At 38.1% G+C, this 26148-nt stretch overlaps 1 protein-coding gene across 3 annotated transcripts in view; it reads left to right on the top strand.

Annotated features, from left to right (window-relative positions):
- Window positions 1–26148, top strand: part of MALT1 (MALT1 paracaspase) — a 73660-nt gene that overhangs the window by 37962 nt on the left and 9550 nt on the right. For all 3 annotated transcript variants that reach the window (XM_032152172.2, XM_032152169.2, XM_058438292.1), the window contains 6 exons: window positions 1379–1405; window positions 3221–3253; window positions 10318–10521; window positions 20597–20774; window positions 21522–21596; window positions 22410–22537. In XM_032152172.2, the coding sequence (XP_032008063.1) occupies window positions 1379–1405; window positions 3221–3253; window positions 10318–10521; window positions 20597–20774; window positions 21522–21596; window positions 22410–22537 (645 nt within the window). The remainder of the gene's footprint in view (window positions 1–1378; window positions 1406–3220; window positions 3254–10317; window positions 10522–20596; window positions 20775–21521; window positions 21597–22409; window positions 22538–26148) is intronic.

Raw genomic sequence — 26148 nt, 5'->3', positions numbered from 1 at the left:
GTCTGAGATGATGGATATCCTAAATACCCTGATTTGATCATTATACATCATATGCATGTGTCAAAATATCCTATGTATCCCATAAATACGTACAATTATTATGTATGAATGAAAAAAAGATACTTGATCAGGATGAGGGGTGCGGGTTGAATAGGTGGATTTTTTTTAGGGCAGTGGAACTATTCTATATGATTAATGTTGAATACATGTATACAAATTTTAATCATTTAGGAGGTCAGAGGAGGGGGGTTCCAAGATGGAATACAGACTATGAGAAAAGAACCTAACTGTATTGCAAATGTATGATACAGCCTCACTGAAGAGGGGTGAAAGAGTACGGTGCTGCTGACCTAAGTAACTAAGTAACTGGGAATGAGTTGAGCCTAATACTGAAGGCAAAAAAAATTCCACATAACCCATGTGCTGACTCAGACCTTCTTCAATTGATTTTATGTAACATAAGAATAAAGTTTCTACATAAAAAAACGTATGAATAGTATATAACATTTGTAATTTATTGTTAATGTTAATTTTTATCTTCATAAAACTTGAAAAAAATAGATATCTATAATGTTATTGCTTATTTTACCTATCCATTGGCCATGATAAGATGTCCCATGGGGGTACAGGTTAATTCTGAAACCACTATTTCTCCCAAAAACACCTTACACCTTGAGAAACTATGAATCTAACCATGAGAAAAACATCAAATCTCAGTTGAGTGACATTCTACAAAATACCCGACAGTTACTCCTCAAAACTGTCAGTGTCATCACAGACAAGGAACACCTGAGCAGGTGTCAGAACCAAGAAGATACAAGCCTAGGGAGACACAAGCAGTTGTAATGTGAGATCCTGAATGGAGTCCCTAAGCAAAAAAGACCATTAATGGTTCATTAGTTGTGACAAATATACTATTCTAGCATTAGATGTGACAAATACACTATGCTAACATAAGATGTTAATAATAGAGAAACTGGGCATGGGGTATATAGGAACTCTCTCTGCACTACCTTCACAGTAGTTCTGTAAACATTAAAATGTTCTAAAATTAAAAGTTGACTTAAAAAAAAGATCATTTGAGATTACTGTTTTTAATCGGCCAGAATATCTAAAACTATGAATAAATTATGAAAGAGCCTAGTTTTTGTCACTTAATGAAAACAGTGATAGCTTAGAAGTCCTAAATGATAAGCACAGCAATATTCACTATTCTTTGCTATTCAGTATTTGCATGGCTTCATTTAATTTGAAAAGTTGTAAACTGATAAAACACTGTAACATGATGCACTGGCTCAAAACTACTTTGATTAGTCTTACTATTTGTGCTAAATTGGCATTTAGATTACTTAATCTATTCTCTCTTACTTTGTTTTAGATGAATTAAATAATCTTGGTCATCCTGGTGAGTAATCCAAACATAAAACTTTAGTTTTAGATTTTTAGGTTGTTGAATGCAGTAAAGTTACCGTAGGTACTCTTTTGTTATAGTAATACTAGTAACTTTTTTCTCTTTATTGAAATAATATAATTTAAGGTTGAAATTAACTACATGAAGTACAATTTTATACAAGTGATACATTAAAAATATTTTAGGTTATAAAACTGTAAGGGTAGAAAAGAAGTGTTTGAGATAACATAAAACCTCAATGTATTATCATTGTGTATTACTTCTTATATCATAACAAGGAAGTTAATGGGGGAAGTACATGATCTTTAATCTGAAAGCAGGAAGCAGTGTTTGACAGAGTGACAGGGGTAACATTTCTGAACTGATCAGACCCCTGGGACCTTTTTCTCGGTGACTCAGTCATAGAGCGTATCTGAACTAGTTGGGTGGGTGCCTATATCTGGAGTAAGAAGTGTGTTTGTGGGGATCATTGGCACCGTACAGGCGGGTTGGTCAGTGACCATTTCTTAATGAGTGACAGTTGTCAAGAGTAGGTAGAACTCTGTAGGCTAATTTTAATTAGAACAGATTTCTAACAAGTTAAGCCTTCAACTGCGATAAAAGGCATATCAACAGTGAGAACTACATGAAGACACAGGATATCAACCTAGTGTAGGCTTTCTGAAAGACAATGATGGAACCTGTGGATAGATCTGAAAATAAAACCTTTCAGGAGTAGATTAAGAAGGTTGTTATGTCATTTAATATTTGTAGAAAACCCTATTACTTCTCCACTTATTTCTCATTATTTTAGCATCATTACTAGTTTGCTTAGTGTCATACTCATACTGCATTAGCAAACATCTATTACTGTGAATGCCATTGGGCTGTGCTGACTGTATATAGGCAAATTAGACACAGCAGAAAGTCCCCATTACCTGTGCGTCATTCTCCTTGCTGTGGTGTCCTCAAATTCACATAAAGCCTCAGTGAGACCTGTTTCAAGTAGGTCTTGAACTGTCAAAAACCATCCTAGTAATTGTTTCTCTTGGTCTGGATAGAATCCCCTTTCCTAAATTAGTCTGTTAATTCTTGCTTTTCTTTAATGAACGTTATGAAAAGTTATTTCAGAAAAACTTTTGTGACTAGCCACCACTAAGATTCTAAAATTTTCCTGGCCCTTTGAGTTTTTCCTTATTTCCTACAATTTCCTTATTTCCCTAAATTCCCAAAAATTTAGGTTTAAAAGAAGAATGTTGTATAGGGAAAGCTTTTAATAGGCTTCAGTGGCATTTATTTTACCAGTAGTACAAAGTTATCTCTCGACAGCAGTGGACACACAACTGATGAACTACATGTTTCCCTACATGGTGCTTCAGGTACGGGGAGGGATATTATTTTATGTAGAGGGTGAAAGCATAGAATCTAGAAGGAGACTCCCTAAGTTAGTATCCAGGTTTGCTACTTACTAGCTTCATAACTTTGGGCAAGTGACTTTAATCTCTCTCTGCCTTAATTTCTTTATCTATATAATGGGGTTAATAATAGTAGGCACCTCATAGGGTAGAGTGAGGTTTCATTAGATCTGTTATATATAAAGCATATAGAACGGTGCCAGCTGAGGCATCAGGAAATGGTAACTACTGCTACTTCCTATTGTGAACACCACCATCGTTTTTTTCCATTCAAGAGTGTTTTTATTAAAAATCTGAAGAGTAGAAACTATATTCTGTAAGTGATGCTGCTGATGTTATATACTTTTCATGTATCTTTACACTCTGGAAATATACCATGGATCTTACATGTTTTGCTTTTTTTATCTTTGTATAGATAATAAAGAGCAAACAACTGACCAGCCTTTGGGTGAGTAGAGCTTTAAAATGCATGATCAAAGTATAATTATTGTGTATAACTCCAGAAGGAATTTAAGACATTTTAATTTGATTTTTTAAAGAAATATTTGAATAACGTTGGGACCAAATGTTTTATTTTTTTTGTATCTTTAAAAGAAGGTTTAGAAGAGGAGGCTTAAAAATGATTACAAATTCAGTTTCTAGGGTCAAGTCAACTTCTGTGGAGTGATTTGTGTGTTTCTCACAATATGCAAACAGACATGCGTACAGAAAGAAACATGTACATGCTGCATAGTTAGCATAGAGGAGGAAGTGGTTAGTGCTGTCTCTTGGTGAGGGATAGAAATCACAAGGGCTGCAGTAGCTTTAGCGTTTGCTCCCCTGTCTTCTCCAATGGGAAGAGAAAAGAATTTAGGATAAAATGTAAATGAACAGTTGCATTTGAAGAATGCCTGGGACAAGAAAATGTAAGGGAGAAAACTTTAGCAGATAAAAGTTTAGCAGATTAACATTTAAAGATGGTAAAAATAGCTAACATCTTGATGTTGGCAGAAGCCAGACAAAATATGTCTAAAATTTGTCCATTGGATTCAGCCACTGAAGATGTGATTGGTGGCTTTGAGTGGAATGTTGAAAGTGCCTAATAATGTGTCAGTTACTGAGTTATGCTGGGAATTTAAACATGGATACAATGTATAAAATAGTGGAAAAAGAAAGATTCAGAAGTGAACAAATGAAGACAGTACATATTGATTTGTTGGAAAGAAAGAGTGATTTGAAATTAACTAGATAGGGCATATATTCAAAGTGTTTTGGTAGGGGAAAATGTGAGGATATTTACATTTGGAAAGGCAGTATCTGTTGAGACTGTGTAGTAGAGTGATCCATCAAAGAGAGGACAATTTATAGAGCAAGTTCCTAAAAGAGATGATAGGGATTTGGGCCAAGGTGAAAACAAGAGAAATTGGCTTTAATCAGAATGTTGAAACCTCTTTTGAGATTAAAAAGAAGGAGAGATTGGTGAACAGATAGATTTATTGGGAAGCTGAGGACATTTTTAGTTTATGTTTTTTGTTTCTAAGTAATTAGGCATAGTAATAGGCTTAAAAAATTGAGGAAAAGGCCGGGCATGGTGGCTCACACCTGTAGTCCCAGCACTTTGTGAGGCCGAGGCAGGCAGGATCACCTGGGGTCAGAAGATCGAGATCAGCCTAGCCAACATGGAGAAACCCCATCTCTACTAAAAATACAAAAATTAGCTGGGCATTGTGGTGCATGCCTGTAATCCCAGCTACGTGGGAGGCTGAGGCAGAAGAATCTCTTGAACCCGAGAGGCGGAGGTTGTGGTGAGCTGAGATCGTGCCATTGCACTTCAGCTGGGCAACGAGATTGAAACTCTGTCTCAAAAAAAAAAAAAAAAAAAAAAAGATTGAGGGAAAAAGAGTAAAGTAAGGCTGAATATAGATCTTACTGTATGGCAGAGGCTTAGAGGCTAAAGAAAATGGAAGTAAGGTCTGACAAGTCTGATCTACAAGTGAATGTGTATTGAGAGTCCAACTAAGACTTTTAAAAAGTAAGAATTTATAATGGTTCAGATCAGTTGTGTGATTTTTCTGTAACAGAGCTCAGCTTTAAAATAGAGAAGATAGGCTGGGCACGGTGGTACACGCCTGTAATCCCAGCTACTCGGGAGGCTGAGGCACAAGAATCACTTGAACCCGGGAGGCAGAGGTTGCAGTGAGTGGAGATTGTGCCACTGCACTCCAGCCTGGGCAACAGAGTGAGACTCTGTCTCAAAAAAAAAAAAACAAAAACCTGCTCCTGCTATGTTTCATTCCTTGTGGCAAGATTTCATGTATTCCAGCTCCATGATCTTTTCTTTAGCTCTCCAGACAGACCTCACTGATTAAGAAATACCTATTAAAATAGTGTTCTGAACAAAGGCATAGCCATCATATTCTGTAGAGAGGAGCATACGTATGTCTTAGGTACACAAAATGACAAGATCCAAATGTAACTGGGTTAGTTGTTGAAGATGGTTTAATCACAAATATGCATTTAATAGTAATACTAATAAACTAAGTGTTTTCATCTAGTGAAATGTATAATTTAACCCTGAGATGTAGGTATTTTTCCTCATTTTTAGGAGATGAAAATTTAAAACTGTAAGTGTTTAATAAAACTTGCTCAGGATTATACAATGTAGTAGCTGAGACAGGATTGAAACCCAGCTATCTCTCATTCCATAGCCTCTGTTAGCTCCATTATGCCAGATATTCTTTCTCAAACATGTCCCAATTGAAAGAATAACAAGATAAATGGAATATCAGGTCAACTTCTATCATTGAAGTTCACCAAACATTTATCTAATGTTTCATCTGTGCTTTATGACAGGCGTCCCCCACCCCCAGGCCGTGGACCAGAACCGGTCCGTGGCCTGTTAGGAACTGAGACACACAGCAGGAGGCGAGTGAGCGAGCATTACCACCTGAGCTCTGCCTCCTGTCAGATCAGCAGCGACATTTGATTCTCATAGGAGTATGAACCCTATTGCGCACTCCTTAGGAGAATCTAACTAATGCCTGATGATCTGAGATGGAACAATTTCATCTCAAAACCACCCCTCCCCTGACACCGTCCATGGAAAAATTGTCTTCCACAAAACTGGTCCCTGGTGCCAGAAAGGTTGGGGACCACTGCTTAATGAAACAAGAGAACAAGCCTTGGTTTGTGAATTCAAGGCTTTGGATACTAATAGGAGGCAGACATTAAATGAATAATATAGTACATGATACATGTCTAGTAGAAATATGTAAAGAATCTAGAAATTGTTCATAGAAGATGGTGATCAGATTAGTCTAGGAGAGTTAGGGCTTTACCTAAGAGGCAAAGCCAAGGTGAGGATTTTCAAGGATGAATTAGGAGCTCTCAAGGGCATAAAATGAAAATGTATGGGATGAGAGTTCATTCAGAAATGAAGGAGAGGGAAAAAATGGTGAAGACATGGTGAGAATGGAGGCATGAAATAGATGGTGTGGGTGAGGAACAAGTAGTTCAGTATTGCTGAAAGGTAGAAAACTAGGGAAGGAGTGGCTGGAGGCTATACTGGTTATGTAGTTATTTATTGCTGAATAACATTGCAAAATTTACTAGCTTAAGAACAGCATCGGTTTTATTATCTTTCATTGTTCTGTGGGTTGGACTGGGTGGTTCTTCTGGTCTTTCTTGGGGTCTCTCATGCAGTTGCAGTCAGATGAGGCTGGGACTGCAACATTCAAGATGGCTTCGCTTACATACCTGGCACCTTAGTGGGGGTTGGTGAAAGACTGTGAAGACTGAAAAATCTCCCTCCCTCTCTCTCTCTCTCTTCCTCTCACTCTGTCTCTCTGTCTCTCCCTTTCCTTGTCTGTCTCTCTCTGTCCTCCCCTCCTCTTCCCGCCCCCAACTTCTTTCTCTTCCTTTCCCTCTCCCTCTTTCCCTCGATTCCTTCTCCCTCCCTGAGTGGTCTCTCCGTGTAGCTGTTTTGTTTATGTCATGGCTGGATCTCCAAAGTGGAAACTGTCAGAGCTTAAGGCTTAGACCCTGAACTGGCAGAGGGTCACACATATTATGTTGCTCAAAGAAAGTCACGATACAGCCCGGATTCACAGGGTGGGGGTGACTGTACTACACAAGGGCAAGGATACTGTGGTTTGCTGGGGGCTACCTGCTACCACAGCTGGAAAGACAGGCATGGACTAGAATGCAAATGGCCTTGAATGCCAAACTGCATCACCAGTGTAACCCCCAGCCACTCCTTCCCTAGTCTTCTACCTTCCAGCAATACTGAGCTGCCTGTTCCTCACCCACACCATCAAACTGGGACTTTATTTTGTAGGACATGGAGAGTCATTAAAAGATTTAATACATGAGATTTTTAAACAAATACTTAATAGCATTTACTATATGCCAGCTGCTTTTCTAGGTGCTTCTGAATATTAACTCACTTTAGATAAGTAACATAATAATCAGAATTATTAGACATGGAATTAATGATATAACACCAGTTTTTGAAGAATATATTACATTAAACTTTGGAAGATGTTTAGGATCGAGTTAAAATGTCTTTCTGAAGTGGCTTCATTATTCTTTTGCTGAATCCACTGGCATTTTTGTTTCACTTTTCCAATAAATTGTTTGTGCTCAAGAAGTTGTGGGTAGCTCTTACAGTAAATGTTTTTCACAGAAAAACTCTTTCATTTATGTTATCACTTGAAAACCATTATAAATTGCTTTATATTTGCCATCTTGAAGTTTTATTCCTCACTCTTAACCTCCTCAAATTCGTTTTATTGTTCGTTTCTCTGTCGTGTCTTTTTTCCTCTCCCTTTCTGCTGCTTCTCGATCTTCCATCCACCCCAGTTCACCTGTCACCCAGGAACTGTTTTACAAGTAGATTGGACAGGTAAGATTTACTTACCATCTTTTTCACCATTAAAGTCAAGGAAATGCTCTAAGACATCTTAGGAACTAGCTATTAAAAATTATCATCGGAGAAGAATTTTAGAAGTGTTACAGTCAATTATGGATACATATGTTTTAAGACCTGTAGTTCTCACACTGTTGAACCCGTGCATTCTGTAAACTGTACCAAGTATTCTTTCCCAAATAGATAACAAAACCAGTGAATAAAGATTTGATATCAGCAAAAACATCCCATGATGCTTAGTTTGACGTTAATTTTATTTCCCCAAAGACCCAGTGATTTCTTATTATATACTTATAATTGTTTTCTACCAATAAAAATCTATGATGTGTATAATTAAATGATGGTATTCCATGGAAAAATGGAATGATTTACAAGCATTTTATTACCCCAGTAACTTTTTAACCTCTTGCTGTAAACCTGTGATTTGGGCTATAATGATGTAAACCAGAGACAATGCATTCTTGCATTTCCCCTCACTTTAGAAGAAGACTGATCTGAGTCTGTCACTCTGTTGAGGTTGGATCCTTATTCTAATAGCATTGATGAACTCACAAAAAATATGCTGTGGATTAGCCAGCTAACAGTCTTGCTATAGCGGGTACTTTAGTGTAAGAATACTAGTTTATTTTAAAAGAAATTTTAAAAAGGAAATATAAGGCCAGGCGCGGTGGCTCACACCTGTAATCCCAGCACTTCGGAAGGCCGAGGAGGGCAGATCACCCGAGGTCAGGAGTTCGAGACCACCCTGACCTAAGTGGAGAAACCCCATCTCTACTAAAAATACAAAATTAGCTGGGCGTGGTGGCGCATGCCTGTAATCCCAGCTACTCGAGAGGCTGAGGTGGGAGAATCGCTTGAACCCGGGAGGCAGAAGGTTGCAGTGAGCTGAGATCATGCCATTGCACTCCAGTCTGGGCAACAAGAGCAAAACTCCATCTCAAAAAAAGGAAGTACAAGTGATGTTAAGTTTTATGCTGCCTCCTATTGAAATTCATGCTGAGTATTCTCAGCTTTTTCATTGAATTAATAATGTGGCTTAAGTATCATTTCACTGTTATATATATTCATAAGGCTGGGCAGTTGGCTAGAAATCTCTGAACATGTACATATAGAATAATGACATGATGTAAAATTACTGAGGCTTTTCACAAAGTAGAGTTTTTTTTATCCTTTGAGAGAGTCACAGTCTTTTAAATTAATGCTAGTTTTAACACTAGGTTTAAGTGTTCTATGGAAAGAAAAGCAATTTCACCAGAGAGATTTTTGGTGAAATAATCATCTCAATGATTTGAAACATCTGAAGTTACATACTGTAGACGTTGAGTCAGCAATGTGATGATTCATGCCTGTTTCGACTTCATAAGAGTAGTATTCATAATAACTTACAAATAAATACTTAGCAGCACTTTGTGGCAGGGGTTGGTTACCAAGTCCTGGCCTGTGTCAGAGGGGGTGGCCTGCGGTTCTACCCAGGTGGCTCTTCAGCCAGTTGGCTGGTGCTGCAGGTGCTCTTGTCACCCTGTCTCTCTGCTCCCTGGCATTTCTATCACTGCTGCTACCATGACAGGTGCTGCAGACGTCCCACTGTCAGCCCTCAAGAAGAAAGCCGTCACAGGCTCTTATTGTCACGGGATGCTCTTGAGGTTTTGGTGTGTTCTTTATTTTTTTTTATTTTAATTTTTTCCTCCCTTTGATACCAGTGGGTCTTGAGTTTTTAACCATTGACCCCATTCCAGGCTATCAAAGAAAGGTACCGTGTTGAAGACCTCATAAGCACTAAGCTATGTCTGGCCTTCCACACTGTTTTAGATGGGCTACACACCTGGTTAAGCTAGCTGCTACTTTTTAAGGCATAGATATAGATCTTTTTTTCTCTTATGAACACAAAAAGCTGTTTCTATCAGAATACATTATCTTTGAGCAAAGTCTCAGTGCACTAAGTTCAAAAAATGAACTTTTAAGGTACTCATACACAAAATCTTCACATACCCCTGAAATAGCCTCATCTGAGTCAAATGGGGAGTATTTTTAAAAGATGCTAAGAGGAGACAGTAGTACATCCACATGGCTACTGCAGAAACCAAGAATACAGTACTCATGAAGTTCTCTGTCTCTTTGGTATTTCCCCTCATTCACTCTGATGGGAATTCTTCCTGTCCCTTTTTTAGTTATTTATCTTGGTTTTAGCCTCTTCCATTCTCAGCAAAACATAACCTAATTTGATGGGAACCCAATTTCAAATCCTTGTTTAAATTTGCTCCAAAAGTCTAGTTGAATATCATATCCCTTTTGTTATAATTTAATAAAAGTAAACTTTAATATTAATTACTGTTATGCTTCATATACAGCTAATAAATATCCTTTGCCTGGCTCTCAAAAGTGTGAATATGTTTTATTTCAGTTTGATGTTTTTAGCATCTGTGTTCCTCAGAGAATATTGATCTGCTACATAAATAGTTCTAAAATGAAATTAAATAATAATGAAATCTTATTTGAAATGAAATAATGCAATCTTAAAGCATACTTTTTTATTATAATACCATTTCCATAGGTTTTGTTTTAATCTTTATATCTTCTTTAAACACCCCCTTTCTTTTTTTTCAAAGCGAAGGACAAGGTTGCCCTTTTGATAGGAAATATGAATTATCGGGAGCACCCCAAGCTCAAAGCTCCTTTGGTGGATGTGTACGAATTGACTAACTTACTGAGACAGCTGGACTTCAAAGTTGTTTCACTGTTGGATCTTACTGAATATGAGATGCGTAATGCCGTGGATGAGTTTTTACTCCTTTTAGACAAGGGAGTATATGGTAAGATATTTATAATGTTTGTTTTTACAATTATCCGTTATTCTTTTCATTATACAAGTCAGGTTAAGAGTTGAAAATCAGATAAAAATAAGGTAAACCTGTTGTTGAATGGAAGCGTTTTATTTTTCTTATTAAGATGATACATTTGATCTTCATTCCATCTGAATAACTAATTAGCTTCACGTCTTTACTTTTATGTTTCCTGTTTTGTCAAAACGTATTTTTCTCGCTAGAATTCTTGTCTTTTGTGATTTTTTTATTGATAGAGCCACGGTATAGTAAAACTTGATGACCACACAGCAAAGTTTACATTCATATGTGTAAAATACTACAGTACGTGGGGTTTTCTTTGGGGGGGGGGGTTAGCATAAAAGGTTCTAGTAGAATGTATATTTCGTATGTTTCCTTTTCCTAATTATTGCATGGTCTTTTCTAGTCTTTTAGTGGGAACTAGATTTTAACAAGGAAATATTGGTAGGTGGGGCATATAAAAGCAATTTGTAAATTGAAGTTCTATACAGATATGCTTAGAAATGTACCTCTACAAAAAGTCTAACAGTAAATGTTTTATGTTTTTTCCCCATTCTTTCACCTAAATGTGTTAACAAAGCATATATGTTAAAGAATTTCAAAAGAGACAGAATGTGCTGTCAGTAGCAAATCATTTATTTGGTGATTTATTTGTTTCAATATGGGAAGGCCAGCTGTTGAGCTCATCTGAACCGTGTTTTGCAGGATTGTGCTTCCATGACATTGTGCAATAACATCAGATTGCCAGGGAAGTGACATTTCCAGGCCTGTTGTTAGGCATGCAATGATAAACAAAAAGTACCGGTTTGGCTCTGTATCTTTCCAGTTATTTTAATAATTTCTGAATTTACTCTTATTATTTATAATTAGATTGATATGATAAGGCAAGTTTGGTTAGAATTTTTAATGGTTCTCAAATAGAATTTTTAATGTAACAAAAGCTTTTTTTTTTTTTTCCCCGAGATTTACCACACTGTTGTGTAAGGGATGGGGAAACATCTTAAAATCTTACTTAAATGAATTTCCTTCTCTAAATAGTGAAGATTTAGAGAAAGACAAATGAAGTTAACAAGGTAAACACCTCAAATGTGAGATTTCGGCTATTATGCTGATGTGCTAATAAAACTTTGCTTGTAAGTCTTATGGAGTGATGACTAATGGGTGAATCCGTCCATTTTTTTCTTATGAAAATATGAAAGAATATACAATGTAAATATGCCACCTTGGTAATTGGCTTATACAGGTTAAGCATTCCGTATCTGAAAATCCAAAGTCTAAAACTTTGTGAGTGCCAACATGATGCCACAAGTGGAAAATTTTACACCTTATGTCATGAGGGGTCGCAGTTAAAACTTTGTATCATGCACAAAATTATTTAAAATATTGTATAAAATTACCTTCAGGCTATGTGTATAAGATGTATATGAAACATAAATGAGGCTGGGCATGGTGGCTCATGCCTGTAATCTCAGCACTTTGGGAGGCCGAGGTGGGTGGATCACTTGAGCCCAGGAATTTGAGACCAGCCTGGGCAACATGGCGAAACCCCATCTCTACTAAAAACACAAAAATTGGGCCAGACGCAGTGGCTTATGTCTGTAATCTCAGCACTTTGGGAGGCCGAGGCGGGCAGATTACCTGAGGTCAGGAGTTCGAGACCATCCTGTCCAACATGGTGAAACCCCGTCTCTACTAAAAATGTATGGTGGCAGTCACCTGTAATCCCAGCTACTCGAGAGGCTGAGGCAGGAGAATGGTTTAAACCCAAGAGGTGGAGGTTGCAGTAAGCCGAGATCACGCCACTGCACTTCAGCCTGGGTGACAGAGCAAGACTCCGTCTCAAAAAAAAAATAGAATAAAATAAACACACGAAAATTGGCTGGGCGTGGTGGTGCATGCCTGTAATCCCAGCTACTCAAGAGGCTGAGACACGAGAATCGCTTGAACCCGGGAGGCAGAGGTTGCAGTGAACCAAGATCACACCACTGTACTCCAGCCTAGGCGACAGAATGAGACTTGGAATCTTGGTCTCAAAAAAGAAAAGAAAGACATAAATGAGTTTCGTGTTTAGACTTGGGTGGCATCCCCAAGATAACCTCGTTATGTATATGTATATATTCCAAAATCTGAAGAAAAAAAAATCTGAAACACTTCTGGTCCCAAGTCTTTCAGATTAAGGATACTCAACCTGTATTTTCAATTTGGCATCAGGGGTGTTGGTTGTTTTTATATTATACAATTGATCTCAGCTTTTAAGGTGCCTACGTGGCGTAAAAAGGAAAAGGCTTCCAAAACTTCACTAGAAGTGATGAGGTGTAAGGAAAAAATATTGATCAGTTTAGGTTTCTGTATTGGTGAAGTATTTAAAGATTGAGGGAATTATATGAAGAATTACTACCTTGGTTGTTTATTCTCATTTCTTATTGATATTTTCAATATGACTTTTAAGCCCTTTGTTTGGCTTGTAAAACCAAATCCTGTGGCCAGTGCATGGTGGCTCACACCTGTAATCCCAGCAGTTTGGGAGGCCAAAGCAGGCAGATCACCTGAGGTCAGGAGTTCGAGACCAGCCTGGCCAACATGGTGAAACCCCGTCTCTACTAAAAGTACAAAAATTAGCCCAGCATGATGGTGGGCACCTGTAATCCCAGCTAATTAGGAAGCTGAGGCAGGAGAATCACTTGAACCCGAGAGGGGGAGGTTGCAGTGAGCCAAGAGCACACCACTGCACTCCAGCCTGGGCAACAAAGCAAGACTCCATCTCAGAATAACAAAAACAGATCCTTTAGTTGCCCCTGTGAAGTAGAGAACCAGAAATATTAAAAATTATGACAAGATTGCAGTTTAAGCTGAAGCTTTGCCCCAATATAAAAACATCATCTTGGAGTACAAAATAAAGAGGCATGTTAAAGCAAAATGTCAGCTTAAGAAAGCTAGAAAACTTTTAAATCCTACTGATTCGTGTCTTAACAGGGTGGCTGCATTATATTTTGAAGTATTGTGAATGTTCCAAACATCAGACACATCTACACTAAATGTAAGTGTGGTAGAGGCTTGAGGGTTTAGGGCATATCATAATAAAGAAACCTTTAGTTTTTCTTTTGGACTATGCCTTTACCGCTAGTTGATATTACCAGGGGACTCAGTGCTTGAGGGCTGTGGGGGAAGATGGAAGACAGAGTCACAGGAATTTCAGCATGAACAGCTAGACACGGAGAATAGAGGAACCCGAGTTCATGCCCTTTTATATTATAATGTCCACGCAGGCTTGTAGAAGAAATAAACAGACAATAATTCAGTTTTAAACATATATAAACATAAAAAACAGGAACCAAAACCAGAAATAACTGACTTACACTACATGTCCTTAAAGATAAATAAGGAGAAAGATTTCTAGTTATGTTGTATAGATGGCCAGGATAAAAAGTAACTCTTTGGCCTGAGATCTGTCCCCACATAGCCTTTCTGTGTTCATCTCTTGCTACAGCTTAGCTGTGCTTTCGTGTAGAAGAATGGTAAAGGAGTCCCGTCAGAATATGGCAAAAGTGTTATTCGGCCTGCAGCGGAGCAGGTGTTCAGTTCATGTAGCTCAGTGGTTGGTTAAGCAGTGGGCCTTAGCATAGCTAGCGTGGGTTCGAAGCTTTGGCTTTCTGCTGACCAGCTGTGTGACTGGTTCTTTAACTTTTCTAAGCCAAAAGGAATCTACAAAATGGACAGAACTAAATTAATGAGGTTTACAGGATAAGATAAAATAATTATCCCTGTGCCTGGCACACTAAAAATGCTCAAAATACTGTACCTATTATTATTGTCGTTTCCTGTCAATTTATTAAAGACATTCAAGCACTTTTTTATCTTTAGATTGGGGATTTGGACTAAGTAGCATTCTACTTCAGGCCTCAGTGAGAGAAACCCAGCTTTAATCAGTTTCTGTGTATTAAGGGTCTGCCTAAGGTTTTTAGGGGTTTTGTTTTGGGTTTTTGTTTTTTTGTTTGTTTCTGATACAGACTCTTGCTCTGTCGCCCAGGCTGGAGTGCAGTGGCGCAATCTCGGCTCATGGCAACCTCCGCCTCCTGCGTTCAAGCAATTCTCCTGCCTTAGCCCCCCGAGTAGCTGGGATTACAGGCACATGCCACCAACGCCTGGCTAATTTTTCATATTTTTAGTAGAGACGGGCTTTCACTGTGTTAGCCAGAATGGTCTCGCTCTATCTCCTGACCTTGTGATCCACCCACCTTGGCCTCCCAAAAGGCCAGGTGTGAGCCACCGCGCCTGGCCTGCCTAAGGTTTTTTTTCCTGAGGAAAAAAAGTCGGGGGGGTTAAAGCTGTAGTGTCGTAAAACAGTGAAAAACCAGTGCACTGACATTTTACATTGTCTGAGAGTCAAGTTACCTAAAAAGCCAGCAGTAGATTATAGAGACAGTATTACATAGCACAGTAGTGAGGCTGGCCTGCATCCGTATTTTGGTTCTGTCACTTACTAGGCATTTCAGTTTGGGTGAGCTTTTAAACCTCTTCATGTCTCAGTTTTCCCGTCTGTAAAAGAGGGATGTTAATATTACCTACCTTGGTGTGAGGATTGTGTGAGGCAATATAACTAGTGACCTTTCTTGGAACCGTGCCTGGCACAGAGTAAGTGCCGTGTAAGCCTGCTGGGGTGGCGGGTGTTGTGCTCATCAGCCACTCACTGTGCTAAGTGGAGTGCATATTCAGTTGAGTGGAAAAGTTTTTCATTTAAATGATTATTTTCTCTGTAGACAAAAATAAATATCCGTGACTATATTCTTGAATCATCTTCCCAAGAAATAAAACTCCCTAAAGATCTAATTTGCAGAATTACATTTCTAAGTACAGTAAGTTCTTTGACATTTGTAAAAAAAAAATACCTATTTTCTTCTCTATCCTTGAGTAATGGGATAGTTAATTAAATAAATAAGCAGTACTAGAGATGGAATTTAAAAACAACAACAACAGCAACAACGATTTGGGCCATGCACAGTGGCTCACACCTATAATCCTAACACTCTGGGCAGCTAAGATAGGAGGGTTGCTTGAGCCCAGGAGTTCGAGACCAGCCTGGACAATATAGTGAGACCTCATCTCTACAAAAAATTTAAAAATTAGCCAGGCATGGTGGCACATGTCTGTGGTCCCAGCTACTTGGGAGGCTAAGGTGGGAGGATAGCTTGAGCCTGTGAGGTCGAAGCTGCAGTGCGCCATGATCGCACTGCTGCACTCCAGTATGGGCAACAGAGCAAGACCCTGTCTCAAATAAATAAATTTTTTTTTAAAAAAAGATTTGGACTAGTTCATTTTACACGAAAGTACTTAATTCCCCTCAATATAATTTGGTTGCAGACTTTGATACAAAATAGTTATACTTTTCGTAAGACATTTTGGGAAAGAGAAAAAATATTTTGGTGTTAAGTGCCTTAATTTCATTCAGCAGTTGCAGGGCTGGGCATGTGGCATTAATGTAACAGAACAACATTCAGCGTTTCCCTGGATGAATGGGAGCTAAGCCTTCCCTCAGAGTTGTATCTTCACCCCAGTCAAGTCTTGCTGGAGCCAGACATATTACCTGACATGAGGGAGGCAGCACCCAGGCCTGTTGTTAGTTGTCTCTAAGTAATACCAGTTGAAATGGTACCATTTCTACTAAAAGTCAGACCCTTGAAAAGAGACCTCCGGATCTGACCCTGTCTTGATTGATTTGCATTGTTAATTTAACGCAATTCAGTAAGTAATTACTGAGTTATTTTTGTTACATCTATAGTCCAGATAAAGGAGTATGCTATGTGCTGAGGGAAATAATAGTGAATAAAGATCATGATCTGTCCTCCTAAGAAAATTTTAGTCCCGGGCTGGGCACGGTGGCTCAACGCCTGTAATCTCAGCACTTTGGGAGGCCGAGGCAGGCAGATCACCTGAGGTCTGGAGTTTGAGACCAGCCTGACCAACATGGAGAAACCCTGTCTCTACTAAAAATACAAAATTGGCTGGGCATGGTGGCATATGCCTGTAATCTCAGCTACCGAGGAGGCTGAGGCAGGAAAATCACTTGAACCCAGGAGGCAGAGGTTGCGGTGAGCTGAGATCACACCATTGCACTCCAGCCTGGGCAACAAGAGTGAAACTCTGTCTCAAAAAAAAAAAAAAAAAAAAAGAAAACGATAGTCCTTTAATACAAGGAGAAAAAACTCTATGTAGTCAAAACATCAACTCTGTGATTTTAAGCAAATCATTTAATCTTTGCAATTTAATTTTCTCATCTATAAAATAAGGGTGGAAATCATTTAAAGTTCTTATATGGATTAAAATTAGATTGTGTGTGAAAGTCCTTTGAAAACCAAGAAAATGTTATACAGGTTGAGTATCTCTAATCTGAAAATCCCAAATCCAAAACACTCCTGGTCCCAAACATTTCTGATAAGAGCTACTCAGAGTGTGCAAATGTAAAAGATTAGTGTCATTATGATTTCTTATCAGAAAAACTAAGTAGACATAGGACTATACAATGTCAGGAAAAGCCAGTAGGTGATGGTCAGAAAGTGCTGCTACAGCATTTCAAGGTAGGGAGAATTTGAAGTGTGTTAGAAAGCCACAAACCAGTTACCAGGTAGTAGTTACCAGGTAGTAACTTGCCAAGGATTAGTGAACATTGGAAATAGCCCTTGAGGACTAGTTATGGTTTGGGTAGATAGAAAGGAGATAGAGTAACTTGAGCAAAGTTGTGGAGGTTAAAAATAAGTTTATCTTGCTCTTGAAGCAGTAAAGGGACTGATGGAAAATAGAGTTATATTTTGAATACTTGATAGAGAAGTATAAGTTGTACTCTTTTTAAAGTGTATAATTTGGTGATTTCAGTATCTTCACAAAGGTGGGCATCAGTCACCACTACCTACCTTCAGAACATTTCCATCACCCCAAAAAGAAACCCCATATCCATTCATATCCATTAACAGTCACTCCCATTCCCCTGGCAACCACAAATCTATTTTCTGTTTCTATGGATTTGCCTATTCTGGACATTTCATATAAATGGAATCACCCAATATGTGGCCTTTTATGTCTGCCTTCTTTCACTTCGCGTAATGTTTTCAAAGTTCATTCATATTGTAGCATGTACTACAACTTCATTATTTTAAGGCTAGATAATATTCCATTATATGATTATACTATATTTTATTCATTTATCATCTCATGGACATTTTTGGACATTATAATACTGCTATGAGCATTTGTGTACACATTCTTGTGTGAACATAGTTTCCATTTCTCTTCGGTATGTACCTGGGAGTAAAATACCTGGGTCATATGGTAATCTATATTTAACTTTTTGAGGAACTGCAAAACTCTTTCCAAAGTTCTTACACCATTTTACTTTTGTGCCACCAGAAATGAATGAGGGTTCCAATTTCTCTGCACCCTTGCCAACACTTGTTCTTGTCTTTTTTATTGTAGCCATCCTGGTGAGTATAAAATGACTTGGATTTGCATTTCGCTAGTGGCTAATGATGTTGAGCATCTTTTCATGTGCATACTTGCCACTCATATATCCTCTTTGGAGAAGCATCAGATCCTTTGCCTATTTTTAAATCAAGTCATTAGTCTTTTTTTTTTTTTTTTTTTTTTTTGAGATGGAGTCTTGCTCTGTTGCCCAGGCTAGAGTGCTAGTGGCACAATCTCAGCTTACTGCAACCGCCGCCTCCTGGATTCAAGTGATTCTCCTGCCTTAGCCTCCCAAGTAGCTGGGATTACAGGCTCCTGCCACCACACTTGGCTGGATTTTTGTATTTTTCATAGAAACAGGGTTTCACCATGTTGGCCAGGCTGGTCTTGAACTCCTGACCTCAGGTAATCCACCCACCTTGGCCTCCCAAAGTGCTGGGATTACAGGCGTGAGCCACTGCGCCCGTCTTTTTGTTGATGAGTAGAAGAGTTCTTTATTCTGGATACAAGCTGTCCTTATCAGATAAATGATTCGCAAATATTTTCTCCCATTGTGTGGGTTGTCTTTTCACTTACCTGATCTTCGTGGTTTATTGAATTAAATCCATTCTTTTGGTCATTATTTTTAAAACCCTCCATATCTGTGCACTCCTTTTTAAAATTCCCTGTGTGTGCACTCTTATTTTCATTCACAACAGTAATTTAGTTTTTTGCTAGGCTAGTCTCTTTTCTGTTAGCTTTCATTCCAGGTCCAATCCGTGTTTATTTCTGTTCTTCTGCCCATAATCTACCTCGCTCTCTGCCTTTCCAAATTTCTAGCCATTCCCTCTGTTAAGACCATCCCCTGTTGTTTCACTTCATACTGATATTCCTCTCTGTACTTTACTCATTTCATACGTACATGGTGGTTGTCCCACTAACATGATTTATGGCATTTAATTATGTGATGACTTTCATTGTTGTTTGATAACATAAACATGTGTGAATCTCCATGCATGAATCTCCTGATCTCCTGCTTAGAGGTCAGGAACTTTGTCTTTCTTTTTCGTTTCTCTCAGTGCCTACATGATAACTTCCAGTGCACACATGAGCTGTAGGATAAACCTACACTTGATAAATGGGTATATCCATTTTCTCATTTTAGCTGAAACGTATTTGAAAGAACCATTTTTCTCATTTTAATCGAAATTCAAAAAAAGCAGAGGACCTGGAGTTTGTCCTGTAGGACCACATGAAGCAAATTGTCTTTAATTCTCAAAGCCGCATTCTCCGCTAGGAGTCGGGGCCATAATTACAATGGATTAGCTATTTTTGGTTCCCTGTCTAAATGGCTTTTCCTATTTGCTTTAAAATACCCTGTAAGGAAATCATTAAATCCAAAATATTGAGAGAGCAAAATTAGTGGGCTCTAGAGATTACAAGCAGAGGGGAGGATATCTTCAAAAGTGTTTTGTACAGTATTTTTATGAAGAAGTTCAGACTGATATTTTTGTTGTTTTTTACAGCCAAAACAAATTTCAAGAAAACATTGAGTTGTTTGGGTTAGTTTTTATAGTATCATTTCTCAGTAAGGAAATATGATTTATCTGTTGAGTCCTAAAACTATCCCAAATTTTAGATTATTAATTCAAAAGACTGTATATGGAAGATTGATATTTATATCTCATAGCAAAAAAGAAAAAATAGCAATCTGTGAAGTCATATTTCCCATCTGTGATTATAAAACTACATTTTATTTTAATAACCCTTAACTGTTTATGGTGATACCTGCAGTTTCTTGACTTCATATTGCAGTTGCTATTCATCTGAATTGTGTGTGTTTGTTCATCTGTTAAATAGTTACTAAGCTCCTGCTCTATGCCAGGAACACACAAATAAATAAATGTAAGACTATCTCTGCCCTAACAGAACTCCTAGCTTCATGGAGGAGACAAATGAGTCAGGAGATAAATCCTAGTTGCATTCTTTTTTATATATCATAACATAAAATCGTATTTTATATTATACTATTGGTTATAAATATATTTTATAAATTAGGATATACTTCAGACAGCATTTTGATATTGTCTTAAAATGCAAATTTTAAGTGCAGACTGTTGGTAATAATTTTATTTATTTATTATTTTTTTGAGACGGAGTATTGCTCTATCACCCAGGCTGGGGTACAGCGGCATGATCTCAGCTCACAGCAATCTCCACCTCCGAGGTTCAAGTGATTCTCCTGTCTCAGTCTCCCAAGTAGCTGGGATTACAGGTGCCCACCACCATGCCCAGCCGATTTTTGTATTTTTAGTAGAGATGGGGTTTCACCACCTTGGCCAGGCTGGTTTCGAGCCCCTGATCTCAAGTGATCTGCCTGCCTTGGCCTCCCAAAGTGCTGGGATTATAGGTGTGAGCCATCATGCCTGGCCTGTTGCCAATAATTTTAAATGCAAATTAACATTGTCTGTATTTATAATTGGGTATTTCTTACATATGCTCGCATCAACTTGAAGAAAAAGTCAAGGTTTTTCTACAAAAAGTTATGCAGTCTATATGTTCAGAGTGCATTTAGAATTGACATCTACCTCTCTTTTATTTTTCCTCTTTTCAGGGTTATTATATTATGCAGGACATGGTTATGAAAATTTTGGGAACAGCTTCATGGTCCCTGTTGATGCTCCAAATCCATATAGGTCTGAAAATTGTCTGTGTGTACAAAATATACTGAAATTGATGCAAGAAAAAGAAACTGGACTTAATGTGTTCTTGTTGGATATGTGTAGGAAAAGGTAAATTTTCTAATCTCTATTAAACAATTGTCGGAATTAAATATCAACCATGACAAACTAGAGAAACCTGTGAAATGCTAACAGCCATTTGTGTTTGTGAATTTTAGTTTATACATTGAAACTGGAAGAACAAAACTAGAGGAAAATATATTTACTCCATGTATATCTAATTATTTTAACTCTTCGTATTTGCTATAGAACACAAATGAAGAACTAAAGGGCATGGGCATTTATTCATACTACAGGGGATTCAACTCTCCAGAATGCCTTTAGATGTCTTTAATAATCATTATAGTTATAATCATTATAGTTATTCCCTCAGGAATTAACAAGACCAACACCCATGGAGTTGGGATTTCTGGTCACTAGTTAGTCCTGGTCTTCCAGACACAGAATGAGTAGCCGAAGCAGATGTTTGGAGGTTTGGATCCCATTTGTCTGCCATTGCCTTTCTAAGGAATAGAACCAATGACTACTCCTCTAGATTTACTATTTTTTGCTTGCTCAGCATTTACCAATCAAAATCCAATGCCAGAGTTCAAATGCAACTCCAGTTTTAGAGCTAACAAAGAGATAGTGGGTTATTTTGGGTAGATATGTAGCTACCTAGATGAAAAATTTCAAATCTATAATTTTAAATTATGTATTCTAAAAAACTTGTATTTTCTCATTATTTATACTCTTTTAAGAATGCTCTTTAACTTTTCATATTTCTATCTGCCCTTCTCCTCCACCTCCCTTAAATAGAAATGACTACGATGATACCATTCCAATCTTGGATGCACTAAAAGTCACCGCCAATATTGTGTTTGGATATGCCACGTAAGAACATTTTATGTTTACATTGAGGTTTCCTTTATTGTTTGATGTCTTTTTGTTTTTGCTTTTTAGGAGCAGGGGTCTTAACTCTGGCGCCCAGGCTGGAGTGCAGAGGCGCCATCATAGCTCACTGCTCCTGGGCTCAGGCGATCCTCCTGCCTCAGCCCTCTGAGTCGCTGGGATTACAGGCATGTGCCACTATGCCTGGCTCCTGAGGGTTTTTTGATTATAGATTAGAGGCCTAGAAAATACCTATAGACATGTAAGCATAAATTTACCTCCTTGATATTCTGCGTAGAAAATTGTAAATGATCGACTTTAGCATTCCATATCATGGTATCTTAATTATTAAGCCCAAATTGGGCATGTAGTTCCTGCTTAAAGATTAACTCTTTAATTATCAGTGTCATGTGAGAGGCAGAAGAGAAAAGGAAGCTTATCGGTGTATACAGAAGTCCCATGTGGCAAGTGTTTGCTTTTCTAACATTTTCTTTTTAAAAAATTATTTTTATTGGATATTGACAAGTTATAATTGTATGTATTTATGGGATACAAAGATATGCTATGATGTATGTATTCAATGTGGAATGATTGAATCAAAATAATTCACATATCACCTCAAATACTTATCTTTTTTCCTCCTAACTGAAACATTGTACCCTGTGACTAACAGTCCCCACGCCATCCCCACCCCCTGGTAACCACCATTCTGCTGGCTGCTTCTCTGAGTTCATTTTTATTAGCATCCACATATAAGTGAGAACATACAGTATTTGCCTTTCTGTGCCTGGTTTAACTTCTTTTTCTATTTTTAAGGTGTCAAGGAGCAGAAGCTTTTGAAATCCAGCATTCTGGATTGGCAAATGGAATCTTTATGAAATTTTTAAAAGATAGATTATTAGAAGATAAGAAAATCACTGTGTTACTGGATGAAGTTGCAGAAGGTAAAATAAAGAGAAAATTACTCAGAAAAAGGAGAGCAGGGGAGACACACCTATTCAGGGTTCCCTCTCTGGCGATTGTTTTATTCTTATTGTTATTATGTGGGTTTGGAATTAGTATCTACTTTACAAAACAATTTTTATATTAATATAACGTTCAGCAACACTTCTATTTAATGTCATCTTTCCTTCCCTTTTGACATAGCTCTCCACCATCTGTGCAGCATTACTTAGACTATAAGGCTAAGCCTAGGCACAGTCATTAAATAAAGTTGAATCGTCAGAGCTCTACTTTGCTTCTATGCCCAGTGCCTTGGTGCTGGCAAATCTTCCTATTTGGGGGTGGATGGGGGGCGTGGAGGGGTGGTGGGGAGTTGTCCAGTGAGCAGTCTCTCCCAGGACGGGAGAGAGAAAACTACAGAAATTTTTAGACACTGCTGGGAAAAGCTGAGTTCATTTTTTTCCTTGATGAACTTAGTAGTTTTAAAATCTTGATTTAAGGATGTGATCCTAGGGGGTCTAATGCCACATCTTCTATCTGTTCTTTCCCTGCCTGCTGGTATAATACTATGCATATGTCAGATGCTGAATAAGTACCTATTATTTCAGTAGATTGCACTGTGTTTTTTGAAAAAACATTTTATAAGCCATAGCAAAAAGAAGGTAACTTGGCCAGGCATGGTGGCTCAAGCCTGTAATCCCAGCACTTTGGGAAGCTGAGGCAGGAGGATCACTTAGGGCCAGGAGTTCAAGAACAGCCTGGGCAACATAGCAAGACCCTGTCTTCAAAATAAAAATGTTTTTAAAAAGTCATTCTTTCACAAACTAGCACCACTAGAAAATGGAGTTTCATGGATGTTCCAGTGATGGCAGTTTGGGTATAAGGTGTTTGACCAACTGTCAGCCATATTTATTTTCATGTTTTTATCTGTGTAGCTATTTTAGACCACTTGACTTAGCCACTTTTCCATTTAACATAACCAGCCAGGGCTTTGGACTTCCTGCCACCCTCCCGCTTCAACCAGAGAAGTTCCACTTTTATTTGTTTTCTACAGTAGGCTTCTTCTGAAGCTCACATGTGAAGGAAAGGCTCTGCTGCTTAAAAAAAAAAAGAAAACCTTTGGATTATGTCGGTTATATATAAACTGAGATCCAGTAAGGTGCTCCAGAAACTCTACAGTGTTTTATTTCAGTTTCGTTTTTAAATACATTTTAACTATTTTAAAACTTAATAAAAAGCACCATGCTCACCCATATATATTTACCAAATTGTCATAGCAATGAATGGCATCCCGATATGTGCTGTGAGGATATTTGAACTTCTTATAAACGTCTTAGAAAGTTTTGCTTTTCACTGATCTTTTTCAGTCTTACCATGTCTGCTTAACCAGAATTGCCCAAGCAGGAAGACCCTACAGTGTACATGGAGCACACTCAGCTCAGTGCCGTGCACATTGTGCCCTTCATGGGTAACAGCCCACTCATTGTACAAAATAAGTAAAGGCCTAATAGCATCATGATAAATAATACAGTTAAATCTAGCCCTTATTTTGAGTTTTGGGTGCTTTGTATCTGACCCCTGTCTTAGTAGTAAAGAGCAAAAGTAGTTGTATGAAATTTTTCACAAGTCATCCAGTTTTGAAACAAAACTTTGCTGCTTCTCCCTTTGGATCTTCCAGATTATTTAATTAAAAATTATTCCATGGCTGGGCATGGTGGCTCATACCTGTAATCCCAGCACTTTGGGAGGCTGAGGTAGGAGGATTGCTTGAGCCCAGGAATTCAAGACCAGCCTGGGCAACACAGCAAGACTCCCTCTCAATTAAAAAAAAAAATTATTCAGGGCCAGGTACAGTGGCTCATGCCTGTAATCCCAGCATTTGGGGAGGCTGAGGCAGGAGGATCACTTGAGCACAGAAGTTTGAGACCAACCTAGGCAACACTGTCAGACCCCCATCTCTATAAAAATTTAAAAAATTAGCCAGGCATTATGGTGTGCACCTGCAGTGCTGGCTACTTGTGAGGCTTAGGTGGGAGGATTGCTTGAGCCTGGGAGTTTGAGACTAGTAAGTATGATCACACCACCGCTCTCCAGCATGTGTGACAGAACAAGCCCCGTCTCAAAAAAAAATTCCAGAGGGAAAAAAAGTATTTAGAGATTATAAGCCAAGGAGTTGAAGGGAAAAATAAACATGTTACCAATTTCTTTTTTAATTTTTTGGTTTCTTTGAGACAGAGTCTCTGTCACGCAGGCTAGAGTGTGGTGGCACAATCTTGGCTTACTGCAACCTCCACCTCCCAGGTTCAAATGATTCTCTTGCCGCAGCCTCCCGAGTAGCTGGGACTGCAGGCACGCACCACCATGTCCGGCTAATTTTTGTATTTTTGGTAGAGATAGGGTTTCACCATGTTGGCCAGGCCTGTCTCGAACTCCTGGCCTCAAGTGATCCACCAGCCTCAGCCTCCCAAAGTGCTGGGATTACAGGTGTGAGCCACCATGCCCGGCCCACCTTACCAATTTCAGCTGTGTGCAAGGAAAACAAAATATGAGGTAAATTGGTTATAAAGCTATAGCCATCAGTCTGTAACCCAACTTTTATTTTTGTACTATTCAGGACAGCATTATTATTAGAAGTATTGAACATACTACTGAGGGTTTTTATTGTGAGTAGATGTTCGATATGAGTATAGGACCTTGACAGTAACCTACATCTAATTATAGGATCCCTCTTTTCCCTTCCCCTACTCCGTGATAACTACCATTCTAAACTTATTCCTTTTTCTTTTTACATAGTTTGAGTTTATATATACCCAAAAGTATGCATAGTTTTGTTTTTAACTTTATAAAAAGGTATTATGCTCTATGTAGTCTTTTGAGACTAGAATTTTTTTAGTTAATATTATATTGCTAAGATTGATCCATATTGTTACATGACTGTAGTTTTTCATTTTAACTGCTATGTAATACTCTATTATGCAAACATACTAGTAGTTTTTTTCAACTACTCTCCTGTGTTGGTGAGCATTTGTTAGTTGCGGTTAACAGTCTTGTATATGTCTCCTGGATTATGTATGCATGAATTTCTTTGCGGTGTAATTCTAGGGCTTGGAATTGCTGTGTCATAGGGTATGACGGTATTCCATTTTAAGAGAGAATGCCAGACAGTTTTGTAAAGTGGTTGCCGAGTCTGCACTTACCCTACTCCCCCCAGCCGGCAAGGGATAATGTGAATCTGTACTCTCTCCATCACTTGATAGACTTCTTTATTTTTGCCAATCAAATGTTAAATAGTATCTCATGTAGTCTTGATTTGGTTTTCCCTAACCATTAGTGATATTGAACATTGTTCATATTTTTAATAGCTATATGTATATCTTATATACATACACTTACACCATGTAGGCTTTTCATTTCTTGAGTCAATTTTGATAAGTTATATTTTCCTACAAATTTGGGCAGTTTTCAAATTTGTTGTCATTAGTTGCTCATATTTCTAATAGTATTCTTTAATCTCTGCTTTATCTGTAGTTATGTATCCGTTTTCATCAGTATTACTTACTTGTACCTACTTTGTGTTTTTCTTTATTGACAGCTTTTGCCAATTGTGCTATTT

The sequence above is a fragment of the Hylobates moloch genome, unplaced genomic scaffold, assembly GCF_009828535.3.
Source record: "Hylobates moloch isolate HMO894 unplaced genomic scaffold, HMol_V3 SCAFFOLD_5, whole genome shotgun sequence".
Classification (NCBI taxonomy): Eukaryota; Metazoa; Chordata; class Mammalia; order Primates; family Hylobatidae; genus Hylobates; species Hylobates moloch.
Note: the sequence above shows the minus strand (reverse complement) of the source record. Positions and strands in the feature narration are given on the sequence as shown.